A 16,757-nucleotide genomic window follows, 5' to 3' on the forward strand; every position below is an offset into this window, starting at 1 on the left:
GGAGAGAAGTATTTGTGTGGGCTGCCTAGAATCGCACAGACATAACACTGCCTGTACTCTTCTCTCCTCAGCACGTCTAAGCTGCCAAACGACTTGCTTGACATGCAGCCAAGTTTCCCGTCAGCTGTGCATCCGCTGAACGCCGTGCCACAAGTAGCGAATACATGGGGAGGTAAGGAGCGCGAAGCTTGGCTGTTACTGCCGCCTAAGCCCGGCGTGCGCACAGCGATTCGCTGGAAGCTGTGTGGCTTTAGGCAGGGAGATGACACTTAGAGCTGTAAATCCTCAGTTATGTTCCAGCTGGGCATAGAAAAGCCATTTTCCACCTCCGCTCTCAGCCTGGCCACAAATATAACACACTGAACATGTTTAATGGGGGGGAGAAGGAAAACCATGCCGGGGAATTCTGACTGCTGTCAGCTGTGCCAAGAGAAATGTGCTGGCTAATATAAATATAAGGGAACTCGAGGTGAGAGACCTATTTATTTCCTATTAAACAATGCAGATTGCCTGGCTGTCATTCTGATCCTCTGCCTCTAAAGCTAGCCATACATCTAGCGATGACGTGCAGATTTCGACCAAGAGACAAATCTCTCTCTAATTGAATCTGATTAGAGAGAGATCTGTTGGCTGCCCATACGCCGCAGGCCGATTCCTGATCAATTTCAGCATGAAATCTCTCCGGAATCGACTTTGTGACCCCACATCCGACCACCTCGCCGCCCCAACACTTCCCCCTAGTGTTATGTGTCCCCCACAGTGCCCAGTGCATATACATTACCTGTCCGGGACCTCCTCTTATCCCCGCTGGCTCTGTTCTGCATACTCGCGCGCCATGTGGTTGCCTAGTAACATGTCATACGCGCACCCTTACTAGGTAATAAGGTGGGGAGGGCATGTATGTGGAGCGGAGCCAGCGGGGACAAGCAGATGTGGTAGACAGGTATAAAGGGCTGTGGAGTCAGTCGGAGCAATTTTGGGTACCTGGAGTCCGAGTTGGAGTCGGTGGTTTCATAAACTGATGAGTCGGGTGATTTGAGCAAGTCGGCCCAACACCTTGCAGCATGCGCGATCAACTTGTGTGACCTGAAATTGTCGCATTGTCAGTCCGACATGCACTTGGCTGCACTGATTTTCATCTGATTCGATTATAAAAAACAAATTGGATAGTCAATCGGCCGCCAAGTCGCCTGATGTGTGGCTACCTTAAAGAGAACCGGAGGTGGTTTCTAATAATTCTAAGTGCACACAGAGGCTGGGTCTGCATACAATGCCCAGCCTCTGTTGCTATACTGATCCCCCTAAGCCCCCCCTGCGCTCTGCTGTGCCCCCATAAATCACAGCCGCGCTAGCGCCACATAGCGTGTCGCAGACGGCTGTTTACCTTTGCTAGTGTCATTCTCGCCGCTCCCCCACCACCTCTGTCGCCGCTCCCCACTTGCGCCCCTTCCCTCCAATCAGCAGGCAGGGAAGGTAAGCGGGCGGGGAGCGGCGCTGTGGAGGAGGCGGGGGAGCGGCGAGAGTGACACTGGCAAAGGTAAACAGCCGGCTGCGACACTCCCCGGGGGGCAATCCGGGTAGCGCTTCCGTGAGAGGCAGAGATATGAGCCGCCGCTCTGCCTCTCAGAGCGTCTATCAGCGCTGATTGCCGCCTCTCCCCTGCCCCGCTGTCTTCCTTCACTGAGAGGGGCAGGGGAGAGGCGGAGTTCCACCGCTGAGAGACGGGGCATGGAGGCTGAGCTGCGGCTCATAGCTCTGCCTCCAACAGCAGCAAAATCCACAACCAAGAAAGTCGTGGATTTTGCAGGGGGGAGTTTGGGGGGATTTAGATAGATTTTAGCGGCGGGAATGCGAAGGTTTAGTTAGAGCAAAGCATTTAAAAAAAAAAAAAAAAAAAAGATAGTTTTCAGGAGACTTCAGTCTCTTTAAGTAACTGAATAAACAAGCCAAAGAAGTAGTGGCGGTTTCTCTGCTGTTCATCCCCCTATGCAAATTACCTATAGCTGCGTACCAGAGCACGATTCATACTGACAAAGAAAGAAGGTGCACTGATCATGCCACTAGCGGCACCGGATCAGCTGTTAGACACTGTAGTGCCAGCCTGCTGTCCATTTTCTACATCTGTGGCAAAATCAATTTGTGGTCAGACTGAACTATAGCCCATGGTTGAGTTCTGGATAACCGGGCCTCTACTGTACCTACATGCTTGTTTCCGGTGTGCGATTCCGATACTACGGACCAGAAAAATCAGCAGAACTGTCAGGCAACCAGTGTTTTAAAAAGTACTGTATATGGCAGCCTCCATATTCCTCTCACCTTTCTTTTAATACTAAAATCCTCTAAAGGGCAACTCCACTTTCAGCTTGTTTACATCGAAGCATGTGAGCTCCTAAGTGAGACTGTTACATGGGAGTGTCCCTCTTTGAGGTCAGTCAATTGATTAATCCAGATGTAGAAAACGAGTAACTAACAAACTCCTCCCCATCTGTGCATGTTATTACTCTTGCAGCAAGATTGGGAGGTTCCTGGGCATTGTGTACTCAATGCAGTGCAGATTACAGACTTGCAAAAAGGTGTAGTTTTAGCTTCAGACAGTTTTGGAAATTCATAGCATGCGCTGGAGTAACCTGAATCGAAGGACTGAGCCCCTTTCACTTGCGTAGAGTACCCCTTATATGTGTATGGGTAGCGTAACGCTTTGGTTGTGTATTAGAACAGAGTAAATACACAGAGCATAGAAAAGCCTGGGGGGGGGGGGGGGTGGAATTAGGGACAGAGTTTTAATTAATTATGGACTAGGGGGGTGGGTAATTAACCCTACCACCCCCAACCCGTGCAGCTATTATAGAGACCCTTACAATGCAGGAAGTATATCAGAACATTACACAGCAGACCAAAGAAAAGCAGGAGAGATTTTAGTTAACAGGAAACATTTTACAGTGTGTAAGATTAACCACTTCAGTATCAGAAGTCTCTGGGCCATTAAAGACCAGAGACTTCTGTGTAAAAAATAAAATGTCATGCCACAGGGACCTGTCTCTCTCGCCGTTCATGCCTCTCTTCTGTTACAGCTCGCTTGCCCTGATTTCGGTATGACAGCAGATCCCTGTGATCCAGTCAGGAGCCGATTTATTTGGCTCCTTACCCTATGATCACTGTGAGCCAATGCGATTGTGGTTGGCTCACAGTGATCACAGGGTCAGCAGCCAATGGTATCGGCTCACGGAGCTCTGCTGTCCTACTGACAGCAGAGTAAGTGGGCTGTAGCAGCGGGAGCATGCGGCACGGTAATTGAAATCTACACCCTGGCGGGGATAACAGGTCCCAAACGGGGCATAGATTTCAATTTGCAAGGTCCGGAAGCAGTTAATTAGGGCCTGAGCCCACTGACGCAGTTGTGTCCACTTTTCAGTTACACATCAATGTTACAGATACTGAAAAGCGGACACAACTGCCTTAGCGGCTCAGGCTCTTACTGTTCTCCCATGTCATCTGAATCCGTATCATTATATGTGTTTGCGGCTGTGTCCCCATCTGTCCTCTGCATGTGATGTAACTGTGCAGTGCGATGTTAGCTGTCCGTGTTTCTGTGTGCGTCTTACTAACTCTCTTGTATGTGCTCTTTCCTCTCTGCTGTCCTGTGACTGGGGAGTGCAGATCCCTTCTCATCAGAAGCTGGTGACGAGTCCATGTCAAACCTTAATCCTTTCCTCAGTAAATCTAGTGATGGTGCCCACCTCTCTGGTATAAGCACTGACACTGCCAGCTACACAGCTAAGACTCCTAATGAAATATTTATTGGTAAATGACACAATGACTACCCACCCATCCATTCTGCAGCTTCGCATTCGCAATGATGATCAGGAGAAGGGGACATTTCTAGAAAAGTGTTACATTATAGCAACTATTGAAAATTAAAGCGGATCCGAGATGGTAAACTAACTATAACTAGTAACTTGCCTATATATCTTATGTAAAGTTTACACAGCAATTCTAGCTGCAAACAGCTTTAACAGTATATGATTACTTCTTCCTGTGATACAATGACAGCAGCCATGTTCTGTTTATCACATTACACAGGCAAGCCGCTGTGCATCTCCAGCCCTCAGCCTGTGAAAACTTCACTCCCCTCTACTCCTCCCCTCTGGCTCTGAAATTTCTGGCTAGTAACCACCTCCTGCCCAGACTGAGCTCACATTAGCCCTTGCTACTAAGGCTCAGAGTGCCAAGGCTCTCTGGAGAAGCTGTGGGAGAGGGTCGTTTAGTTTATTGGGAGTTAAGGTGGCCATACACTGGCCCGATTCGCCGCCGTTTCGACAGCAGATTCGATCACTGGGATCGAATCTGCTGCCAATCGTTCGCGCTACACGCCGAATTTCGATCCTTTTCGTCCGATCCCGCCGATCGTTCCGTGCGGAAAATTAGCGTCGATCGCCCGCGGGTAGGGAGCGCGTCGCTAGCGGCGTTCGAGTACCCGACGACCGACGCAATAGAGCCGCATACATTACCTGCTCCGCCGGCACGTCTACGCCCGGTTACCGCTGCTCCGTGTCCGCGCTGGTCTCCGGCATGCTTCAGTTCCTACTGTCCGGCAGGAAGTTTAAACAGTAGAGGGCGCTCTACTGTTTAAACTTCCTGCCGGGTAGGAAGAAGTAAAGCATGCCGGGGCTGGAGACCAGACCGGAGACGGAGCAGCGGTGACCTGGGGACTGGAGTCGCGCCGGCGGAGCATGTAATGTATGCGGGCATGTGGGCGGGGGGAGCGGCGGCAGCACCACCACAACAGATTGTGAACGGTTTCAGGCTGAAATCGGTTCACAATCTGTTTGCAGTAAAGGTAGCCATATGATCCCTCTCTGATCAGATTCGATCAGATAGGTTTCAGTCAGTTGGTCAAATCTGATGGCAAATCGACCAGTGTATGGCTACCTTTAGAGTATTAAAACAAATAAAGTATTTGGCTTGAGAAATGCCCTATAAACTAAATGAAAGGAACACAATTATGCAATGAGTAAAAGTTCATCTCGGATCCACTTTAAAGTGAACCTGTGACAAGACTAGAATGCAAGACAATAAAATCAAAGTTTTCACAATGTTCAAATAGATAATAAATCAATACAAATTAGTTTGATCTCAATTCCCTTCTGTGTTGGAAATATTCGGACTGTCCTTCAGTACTTTCCTTAAAGTGTACCCGAGATGACATGACGAGACAGACTTGTATATACAGTGGCAAGCATACAGACACTTATGCTGTGCTCCTTTTCTTTTTTTCCCCTGCCTGAAAGTGTTAATATTCAGCTATGCAACTGACAGTTTTTCTCCAGCTGGGACCCAGTCGGGCTCACTGATGCCAAATTACAGCAGTAAAACACTTTCCTAAGCAGATAACTGGGCTTCTGACTGCAAGGGGGATATAAAAAGGTCAATAGTTCATGTATTTTCACTCTGGGACTCTTGAAACACGGCAGTTGAGCAGACTATGCAACATTAAATATGCTTTGTAAAGGTTTATACATTAAATAAACCCTTGAGATAGCTAAAAAAAAAAAGGGGTCCCTTTTTAGGAGTAGGAGGACGGAACCAATTGTTTATCTCGTTACAGTACTTTATTTTCATCTCGGGTTCACTTTAAGTGGGAGGAGGTAGTGTACATAACGCTCAGTACAGTCCTCTATGGTAAGCTCACGTGTTCTGCCGCGCACCCCCCTAGACAAACAGTCATGATCTATAATTCATCACCATCTTGGTTTTAAAAAGTGCTACTGCAGATACAAACCACAAACCATGCCAGGTTATTGTGCCCGTTTATCGCAAAACGTACATTTTGTTTTTTGTGCGATGCATGGTGACTGTATGTGATTCTGAAATAGGTATATATTGTTCTATTTGTATCCCCACTATTGAGGTGCTCCTTGTACAATTGCCCATTCTGTGTGTCACCTTTCAGTGCCCTCATTAACCTGTGGCTCCATGTTAAGGTTTTTTTTCTCCATGTTTAGCAACCCCTATATAGTGCCTTATGTTGCCCCATGCTGGCCACAATGATGGTGACCATTATGCCAGGCCCCCTTGTAGTGGCCCTTACACTGTGCATTCCTTATAAATGGCCCCTGTACTGTGGCCTTGTGCTACTTGATCTTTTTGTTTTATCTGGCAGTCCAGTGGTCCCACCTCTCCCTTATTATGGTCCCTGGTATTCTGGTGGTACCCCTCTCCCTTTATAGTTTCCCTGGTAGACTAGTGTGCGCCCCCAAAGTTAATTTTTTCCTAGTAGTCCAGTGGTACTTCCTCCCCTTTATAGTTTTCCCTGGTAGTCTGGTGGTCCCCACTCCCTTTTATAGTTTTCCCTGGTGGTACCCCCTCTCCCTTTGTAATTTCCCTGGTAGTCTGGTGGTACACCCTCTCCCTTTATAGTTTTCCTGGTAGTCTGGTGGTACCCCCTCTCCCTTTATAGTTTCCTTGGTAGACTAGTTTAATGTAGTGTTAAATAGTGCAATATTTGCAGAGTGCGATGGAGTGTAGGTCAGTGTATAAAATGAGGGTTTTTTTTGCATCTGTGTGTAAATCATTGCCTGCTGCTACTTTGTCCTAGCTGTGTGTAAACCATGGCCCGCTGCTGCCTCATCTTAGCTGTGTGCAAACCATTGCCCGCTGCTGCCTCATCTTAGCTGTGTGTAATCCAAGGCCCGCTGCTACCTTGTACTAGCTGTGTGTAAACCATGGCCCGCTGCTACCTTGTCATAGCTGTGTGTAAACCATGGTCCGCTGCTACCTTGTCATAGCTGTGTGTAAACCATAGCCCACTGCTGCCTTATCTTATCTGTGTGTAAACCATGGCCCGCTGCTACCTTGTCCTAGCTGTGTGTAAACCATGGCCCGCTGCTACCCTGTCCTAGCTGTGTGTAAACCATGGCCCACGGCTTCCTTGTCATAGCTGTGTGTAAACCATGGCTACCTTATCATAGCTATGTTTGAACCATGGCCCGTTACTTCCTTGTCATAGCTGTATGTAAACCTTGGCCCACTGCTTCCTTGTCATAGCTGTATGTAAACCATGGCCCGAGGCTTCCTTGTCATAGCTGTATGTAAACCATGGCCTGCTGCTTCCTTGTCATGGCTGTATGTAAACCATGGCCCCGCTGCTTCCTTCTCATAGCTGTGTGTAAACTATGGCCTGCTGCTTCCTTGTCATAGCTGTATGTAAACCATGGCCTGCTGCTTCCTTGTCATAGCTGTATGTAAACTATGGCCTGCTGTTACCTTGTCATAGCTGTGTGTATACTATGGCCTGCTGTTACCTTGTCATAGCTGTGTGTAAACCATGGCCCGCTGCTTCCTTGTCATAGCGGTGTATAAACCATGGCCCATGGCTACCTTGTCATAGGCTACCATGTCATAGCTGTGTGTAAACCATGGCCCGCTGCTTCCTTGTCATAGCTGTATGTAAACCATGGCCCACGGCTACCTTGTTATAGCTGTGTGTAACCCATTGCCAATGGCTACCATGTCATAGCTGTGTGTAAACCATGGCCCGCTGCTTCCTTGTCATAGCTGTATGTAAACCATGGCCCGCTGCTTCCTTGTTATAGCTGTATGTAAACCATGGCCCACGGCTACCATGTCATAGCTGTATGTAAACCATGGCCCACGGCTACCATGTCATAGCTGTATGTAAACCATGGCCCACGGCTACCTTGTTATAGCTGTGTGTAAACCATTGCCAATGGCTACCATGTCATAGCTGTGTGTAAACCATGGCCCGCTGCTTCCTTGTCATAGCTGTATGTAAACCATGGCCTGCTGCTTCCTTGTTATAGCTGTATGTAAACCATGGCCCGCTGCTTCCTTGTCATAGCTGTATGTAAACCATGGCCCGCTGCTTCCTTGTTATAGCTGTATGTAAACCATGGCCCGCTGCTTCCTTGTCATAGCTGTATGTAAACCATGGCCTGCTGCTACTATGTCATAGCTAACTAGCAATTATTTGGAATGATATATCTTTTTGTAAAGTTCTTTGATCAGTGCTACCTTTAAAGTTGGGTTTTTTAATTTATTTATTTTTTGTTTAAAAAAAAAAAATTCAAAGTGCAGCCTTCCGTCACTTATACTAACTTATTTCTTTCTGATCTGAATTCACAGATTCCTTCTGTGGGCCTCAAGGCTATCCTAATGCTTCCCATTTCCACGCTGAACCCTCAGTAGCTGGCCTATATGGAGGTAAGTGCAGTGGTGCTCATCACATACAGATGCAGACAATGGTACACCGCTGTGGCTTTGTTGTATTGAACTTCTGCTTCTTGGTTATGATACTTAAAGAGAAACCGTAACCAAGAATTGAACTTCATATTGTCGTATTGTGGTGAAACCCCTCCCACAGTGTGATGTCAGGACCATGGCCCTGACAGTTTCCTGTATGTGAACCTCATTGCATTGTGGGAAATAGCTGTTTACAGCTGTTTCCAACTGCCAAAAAAAAAAAAGCAAGCAGCATCTCCTTCCAGGGACATCACCTGCCAGCAGTAAAAATGTCACCATGTGATAAATGTCAGAATGAAAATCTGGGAGAGGAAAGATTTTACAATAGGCAAAAACTGACTAAATCATTTATACATAATTATTGTAAAAATTAAGCACTTTTTTTTTAATTATTTTCACTGGATTTCCTCTTTAAGGCCTCTTTCACACCAAGACGTTGCGTTTTAGAGGACGTTATTGTCGTATAACTTGCCCCTAACACAATGCATGGTGGTGTTCAAGGAGGACGCCAGAGTAAGCCGCGTTATGCAGCTCTTTGTGCGCACTGCGTCTCCATGGCGCTGATTGGCTGGCGGGACCACGTGATGCGGAGTGTTCCACTCCGCATCACATGGCCCCGCCAGCCAATCAGCGCACAAAGCGGCAGCTCCAGGAAGAAAACACTGCACGTCAGCAGTGCAGTGAATATTAATTAGCCATGTGGCTAATTACGCATGGGCAAGCAGTCTAGCGCACAGTATGCTGCACTTTCACAGATCGTGCAGCGTTACAATGTAACGCAAGGTAGGCACTGTGAACAGCCCATTGCTTTTACATTGCTGTGAGTTGGGCTGCGTTACAGGCTGCACTAACGTGCGCCTGTAACGTCTTACTGTAAAAGCAGCCTAAAGTGAACCAGAGACTAAGCACCCTCATGTATTTTACCATATAGATCAGTGGAAACATTAGAGAAAACACCTACCCTGCTCTTTCATTCTTCACTGCTCAGCTTGCTTTTTATCAGCCCTGAAAAAATCCCTGACTGAGTATTCAGTCTAGCTTTGTTCAGGAATCATCATAGCTGAGTCTGTCTTCTCTGATGTCTTTTGAAGCCCAAAGCCTGCCCCTTTCTGGCTGTGCTATAATGAGGAACAGAGGTGTGGGAGGGGAAAACAGGAGGGAAAGAGGCTTCAGCCAATCAGGCTGCATTAGTTATGTCTGAGGGGAAGTACAGAAGCAAAAAAGATCAACCCAGCATGCCCTGCTACTTCCTTTTTGTGTACCAAATAAGAATGATCATTTATCAACAAGAAAAGTAATAATTTTAACTTTTGGATTGCCTGGTTAGCATCCTAATTACTTGTTTACCAGATAAAAATAAAGAATACATTTTTGGTTTTATGCCCAGCAGTTACTCTTTAACCTCAATGGTAGTTACGCTCTCTTTTTTTTTTTTTCCAACTGTGCAGTTTTTTACATGATAAATTACAACAGTTTTATCCTTACTAGTGATATGTGTATGCTCTTAGGAATAGGGGCCCGCACAGCTGACTAATGCAGAATAACAGATCTTGGCAGCCAGTAGAGCCTTCTCCTGCTAGTTATGATTCAAAGCGCTCTGAGGCAGGCTGATCCTGGCAGAGAGAGACCGCAGGGGATTCCGCTATCACACTTGTTTAATGTTCCCTGATTGGCAGCGCTCCCTGTCCACCTGATGCCTGAATAGAAAAATCACTTTCTGTATGAGAGACTTGGCAGAGCCTCCCTCCAACTGCTAGAATGAGGAATTCAGCTATATTTCCAATGCTTCTATAAGCTGTGCTTTGTTGAAAATCTGGCTCATTTTTTTGTGACGCTTTTCTGCTGGTTTACATCGAGCCTGACTTATGCTGCTGGGTCATGTGGTGCTTTGTGGAGGAGGAGCAGATTGTGTGTGGGGTCCACTGACAGGAGAGGAGGTCTCTGGTGGTATCACAATCCCTGCTTCATTTCTTCACAGCAACGTGTTGGGAGACGTCTACTGGGCTGTACTGACTTGACTTCATTTTTAAAGTGTACCAGAGACGAGATCAACTAAGAGTTTTATACATACCTGGGGTTTTCCCAGCCTCATGTGCACGGATCGCTACCACACCGCCGTTATCAGTACCAGAGACGAGATCAACTAAGAGTTGTATACATACCTAGGGTTTCCTTCAGCCTCATGCGCACGGATCGCTACCACACCGCCGTCATCAGTACCAGGGACGAGATCAACTAAGAGTTGTATACATACCTGGGGTTTCCTCCAGCCTCATGTGCACGGATCGCTACCACACCGCCGTCATCAGTCTTCTATATCGCCAGTACCAGGTCCAGTAACTTCGGCCAGTCTGCGCAAGAGAAGTGCGCCCTCTATGTATCTCTCCGGCAGCCGATAGAGGGCGCACTTCTCTAGCGCAGGCTGGCCGCGACTGGCTGAAGTTACGGGGACCGGAGACTGAGAAGACTGAGGGCGGCAGCGTGGGAGCGATCCGTGCTGATAGAGCTAGTGGAAGCCCCATAAGTACCGCGGCGCTTCTCGCCATCCTCTTCAGCCCCTGCTTTCTGGTGCTATCACTCCCTGTTATCCAGTCAGTCGCCGCCAGTCGATGGCTTCTGCACATGCATGGCTTGGGAGGGCCGAGGAGGACGGCGAGGGAGGCCGCGGTACTTATGGGGTGGAGGAAGCCCCAGGTAAGTATAAATTTGCGCTAGTGAACCATCTCAGGGTCCCTTTTGAGAAAAGGGAAACTAAAGTGAGAGGGATATGGAGGCTGCCATATTTAATTCCTTTTAGGGTCCTTTTATACTGGTGTGCTGTGGTAGCGGTGTGATTCGGAACAATCACACCTCAGCCAAAAAGTCGCAGCATGCATTATAGCCGCAGTGGGACTGTAGAAAAGAAAAATGCACCTGCTACTTCTGGTGCACTCCCAGGTCTTGCAGGGTAAGGTACTGCAGCTTGTGCGACTTCTGCGGATCCAGGGGCACTTTTTTGTCGCACTGCAAACATTGTGTCATAGACTTTAACCACTTCAGCCTTCAGTCGTGTTTCACTTTATGCATCCGAGCAATTTTCACCTCTCATTCATTTGCAAATAACATTATCACTACTTATCACAAGGAATTGATCTATATCTTGTTTTTTTCCGCCACTAATTGGGCTTTCTTTGAGTGGTACATTTTGCTAAGAGCTACGTTACTGTAAATGCATTTTAACAGGAAGAATAAGAAAAAACGGAAAAAAATCATTATTTCTCAGTTTTCGGCCATTATAGTTTTAAAATAATACATGCTTCCATAATTAACTCACGTATTGTATTTGCTTAATAGTCCCGGGTATTACACCATTTAAATTATGTCCCTATCACAATGTATGGCGACAATATTTTATTTAGAAATAAAAGTGCATTTTTTTCCGTTTTGTATCCATCACTATTTACAAGTTTATATTAACCCATTCGCATTCCGTCGTTTTCACTTGAGAAATGTTCACCTCCCATTCATTAGCCTATAACTTTATCACTACTTATCACAATGAACTGATCCATATCTTTTTTTCCGCCACCAATTAGGCTTTCTTTGGGGGGTACATTTTGCTAAGAGCCACTTTACTGTAAACGCATTTTAACAGGAAGAATAAGAAAAAAACTGAAAAAATTCATTATTTCTCAGTTTTTAGCCATTATAGTTTTAAAATACATGCCTCCATAATTAAAACTCACGTATTGTATTTGCCCATATGTCCCGGTTATTACACTGTTAAAATTATGTCCCTATCACAATGTATGGCGACAATATTTTATTTGGAAATAAAGGTGCATTTTTTCCCGTTTTGCATCTATCACTATTTACACGTTTAAAATAAAAAAAAAAATAGAAATATTTCATCTTTACATTGATATTTAAAAAGTTCAGACCCTTAGGTAAATATTTACATGTGTTTTTTTTATTGTAATGTTTTTTTGTTTTTTTTAATGTGAAACATTTTATTTGAGTAGTTTTGGGAGGGTGGGATGTAAACAATAGATTTATAATATTAATGTGTGTTTGAGTTTTATTTTTTTTACTTTTAGTTGTAGTTTTACTTTTTGGCCATAAGATGGCGGCCATGAGTTTGTTTACATGACGTCACTCTAAGCGTAACATACGCGTAGAGAGACGCATGGGGGACGCTACAGCCAGAAAAAGCGAAGCTTCCAAGAGAAGCTGTCGCTTTTTCAGCGGGGGAGAGGAATCAGTGATCGGGCACCATAGCCCGATTCACTGATTGCCTGGCTAACGAACCGCGGCCGGGAGTGCGCGTGCAATCGGCCGCGGGAGCGCGCATGGTACCTGGACGTAATTTCTACATCCAGGAACTAAAATAGGTTAATAAAAAAATAAAAATATTTCATCTTTACATGGATATTTAAAAAGTTTAGACCCTTAGGTAAATATTTACTTTTTTTTAATTGTAATTTTTTTTTTTTTTTTTTTTATTAAACATTTCATTTGGGTATTTTTGGGAGGGTGGGATGTAAATAGTATTTTTTTTTTAATGTAAATGTGTTTATTTTTTTTTACATGTAGATGTAGTTTTACTATTTGGCCACCATGAGTTTGTTTACGTGACGTCACTCTAAGCGTAACATGTACGCTTAGAGGGACGTAAGAGGCAGAAAGAGCGAGGCTTCCGAGAGAAGCAGTCGCTTTTTTAGCCGGGTAGAGGGATCAATTATCGGGCACCATGTCCTGATTCATTGATCCCCGGGCTAACGAACCGCAGCCCGGGAGCGCACATTGCCTTTTGGACTTGGCCTCCATGTCCAGAAGGCTTAAATGGTTAATGGCCACTGTGACAAGCTGTCTGTGGCAAGGAAATAGTACCTCAGCACAGTGAATGTAAAAGAGGCCTTAAAGGGATACTGTAGGGGGTCGGGGGAAAATGAGTTGAACTTACCTGGGGCTTCTAATGGTCCCCCACAGACATCCTGTGCCCGCGCAGCCACTCCCCAATGCTCCGGCCCCGCCTCCCGTTCACTTCTGCAATTTCCGACTTTAAAGTCTGAAAACCACTGCGCCTGCGTTGCCGTGTCCTCGATCCCGCTGATGTCACCAGGAGAGTACTACGCAGGCCTAGTATGGTCTGTGTCTGCGCAGTACGCTCCTGGTGACATCAGCGGGAACAAGGACACAGCAATGCAGGCACAGTGGTTTTCAGACTTTAAAGTCTGAAATTCTAGAAGTGAACCGGAGGCGGGGCCGGAGCATCAGTGAGTGGCTGTGCGGGCACAGGATGTCTGCAGGGGACCGTTAGAAGCCCCGGGTAAGTTCAACTCATTTTCCCCCGACCACCCTACAGTATCCCTTTAAAGGGAACCAAAAGCCAGAGAGATATGGAGGTTCCCATATTTATTTCCTTTTAAATAATGGGAAAGTTTTTATTAATGTGCTATTAATATCACTCTGATATTTAAGGGCATACACTACAGCAGATGCCCTAAAATTACTTGATTTCTCCAACCAATCAGAAGCACATTTCTTATGGAATATTGAAGGCAGGTAAATTGCAAACGGAAACAGAGATGAGAAGATTCATTTCATGCATTGTTGTAAAGAACCTGTTATAGAATCAAAGAAATATCACACTTTGCTATGAAGCCTGACCATATGTACACAAAGGAAATTGTATGAATCCTGTCCCTGTTTGTAGGCCTCAATGAGGGCCTCTTGTTTCACAAGCAGGGACTTGCATATTTACAATCAATAGAACTAGTGCTGAGGAAATTTTTGCTGCTTGGTGGGGGGGGGGGTTTATCTGTTGGAAACGCTGTAAATAACTGTGCACTATATACTCCTGACGACGCCCCGGATTGGGGTGAAACGATCGTTGAGTGGCACCCTATTGTTACACTATCTATGTCTCACCTATGCACGTTTCTTTGAACTATATACTAGTACCCAGCTACCTTCTGTGAAGGCAAACACACATCTATATCCCCTATGGGGATAATACACCTTAAAGAGAGTCTAAAGCGAGAATAAATCTCGCTTCAGACCTCAGTTAGCAGGGGCATGTGTGCCCCTGCTAAACCGCCGCTATCCCGCGGCTTAACGGGGGTCCCTGATCACCCAAATCCCCTCGGTGCAGCCGGGGATCGCTTCCTGGTTGGGTCAGGGCTAACCGCCGTAGCCCTGCCCCACGTGCGTCTGTCAGCGCGTATCTCCGCCTCTCTCCCGCCCCTCTCAGTCTTCCTTCACTGAGAGGGGCGGGGGAGAGGCGGCGATGCGCCACTAACAGACGCGACTGGAGGCAGGACTGCAGCCGTTAGCCCTGCCTCCAGGAGCGACCAAGTCTGTGACCAAGTGTCGCAGTGGGGGGTTTGGGGGTCAAGGGACCCCCGTTTAGCGGCGCTTATGCGGCGGTTTAGCAGGAGCACATGTGCCCCTGCTAACTATGAGCTCTGAAGCGAGATTTATTCTCGCTTCAGAGTCTCTTTAAGAGACACCAATGAATGGCTGCAACACGAGTTTCTTTACAAGCCATCTCGAGTGTCTAGGTGTACCAATTATTATCTGATGTGCAGTAGTCGGTTATGCCAGGAATACACGGGTCAATCAGGCGGCCGATTAGCTGCCGGATCGATCCCAGCCGCGTCCCTGCTCGTCCGCGCACGGATCGATTGCCACTCATCCCCGCCGGCGCTTCCTTCATCAGCGCTCGATTCCCTGCCATTGTCCGCCGGCAGGGATCGAGCGGCTTGATCGGGCCAGCTGAATATTATCAGCTGGCCGATACACGGTACAGAAACGTACCGTGTATCCCCAGCATTACACTTCTAGTAAAGCAACTAAGGGCATTTATTTGTCTATAGGAAGTGCACTTGCAAGATAGCTACACCTCAGGATATATGTATGGGGGGGGGGGGGGGGAACAAAGACCCTTGTAATGTGTATACAATAGACTCCCAATGTATTTGCTGGATGCTACAAATAATTGACTATAAGCACAAGTTGTATTGATTGTAAATAAGCAAATCCCTGCTTGTGAAACAAGAGGCCCTCATTGAGGCCTACAAACAGGGACAGGATACATACAATTTCCTTTGTGTACATATGGTCAGGCTTCATAGCAAAGTGTGATATTTATTTATTCACCAGTACAATCTATTTTCAGTAGTGAAACATATAATCAAAGAACAAATTATTTACCTTTAGAGACTAGGAATTTTTTATCCTTTACACAAGTGTGCTTTGTTGAAAATCCCTCATTGTAATTCACTATTGTTAATCAAGTCTGTTAAATGTTTGCTACTTGTTAAATGCGATACCTGTTGATCTTGTTACCTCTTATGTAAGCTACAATGCGTTGTTTCTATGAGTCTTTGCTACTGTGTATGTAAGTAAAATAACAAACTAAAGGGGCCCATACACTTATACTGTTTCCCGCCGATATACAGCAGATTCGATCACTGTGATCGAATCTGCTGTGAAATCGTTGCGCAAACGCAGACAGAACGAGATCGAATTCCGTCTGAAATCGATAGTTGTCGTCGATCTGTCCACGCGGAAGATTTTGATCGCCGGCGGGTCGGGAGTGCGTCGATGGCGGTGTTCAAATGTCTGATGACCGAGGCTAGCGGCAATACATTACCTGATCTGGCCGGCGCGTATCCCCGCTGTCACCGCTGCTCCTTCTCAGCTGTGTTCCGGCAGGCTTCACCTCTTCCTGTCCCGGACAGGAAGTGAAGCTGGAGCCCAGAACGGAGAAGAAGACAGTGGAGACCAGGGGACACGCGCCGGCCTGATCAGGTAATGTACACCGGGGTTGCAGCTTCACAAATCGTGAATCCATTTCAGGCTGAAATCGATTCACAATTTGTTTGCAGTAAAGGCAGCCATACGGTCCCTCTTTGATCAGATTCGATCAGAGGGGGATCTATCTGTTGGTCGATCTGATGGCAAATCAACCAGTGGATGGCCACCTTAAGGTCTGGTAGCGTCAAACATACTAAAATGTACGCCATTGTGTTACAGTAAAAAGCATTGTTATCGTGTATCTAAATATGACAAACTAAGGTCAGATAGCCAAACATGTATTCCGTTGTGTACAAGGGGCTGATTGGTTTGTAAAATCCTGCACTGACTGACTGGCTATATATACCTTGTTTTAGAATATATAAATCTGATGCATTTCCACCAATTTGAGTGTTGTGTGGTTCTGTATCTCCCAGCTGGAGGGAGAGTATTTACTACAGGGGGAGTATTGAATCCACTGGATTGCAGATCTGCTAAATCATCATGCAGCTACCTCTGATAATATTTAAGCTATCTCAATGCATATTGCCTGCCTGGCCTGCTGATCCCCTGCCTCTAGCCATAGACCCTAAACAAGCATGCAGGTCGGGTGTTCTGACCGAAGCCTGACAAGTCTACCTGCATGTTTTTCGGTGTGGTATTTAGACAGTGCTGCAGCCAAAGAAATCAGTAGGATGCCAGGAAACTGGTATTGTTTA

General features: G+C 46.3%; 1 protein-coding gene across 8 annotated transcripts in view; it reads left to right on the forward strand.

The window, feature by feature from the left end:
• PICALM (phosphatidylinositol binding clathrin assembly protein) overlaps nt 1-16,757 on the forward strand; it is a 158,206-nt gene that overhangs the window by 108,175 nt on the left and 33,274 nt on the right. For 6 of the 8 annotated variants that reach the window (XM_068266736.1, XM_068266739.1, XM_068266738.1 and 3 more), the window contains exons 12-14: nt 72-172; nt 3,658-3,801; nt 8,143-8,220. In XM_068266736.1, the coding sequence (XP_068122837.1) occupies nt 72-172; nt 3,658-3,801; nt 8,143-8,220 (323 nt within the window). The remainder of the gene's footprint in view (nt 1-71; nt 173-3,657; nt 3,802-8,142; nt 8,221-16,757) is intronic. The other 2 variants (XM_068266740.1, XM_068266742.1) reach the window with 1 other exon arrangement.

The sequence above is a fragment of the Hyperolius riggenbachi genome, chromosome 2 (genome assembly GCF_040937935.1).
Source record: "Hyperolius riggenbachi isolate aHypRig1 chromosome 2, aHypRig1.pri, whole genome shotgun sequence".
NCBI lineage: Eukaryota > Metazoa > Chordata > Amphibia > Anura > Hyperoliidae > Hyperolius > Hyperolius riggenbachi.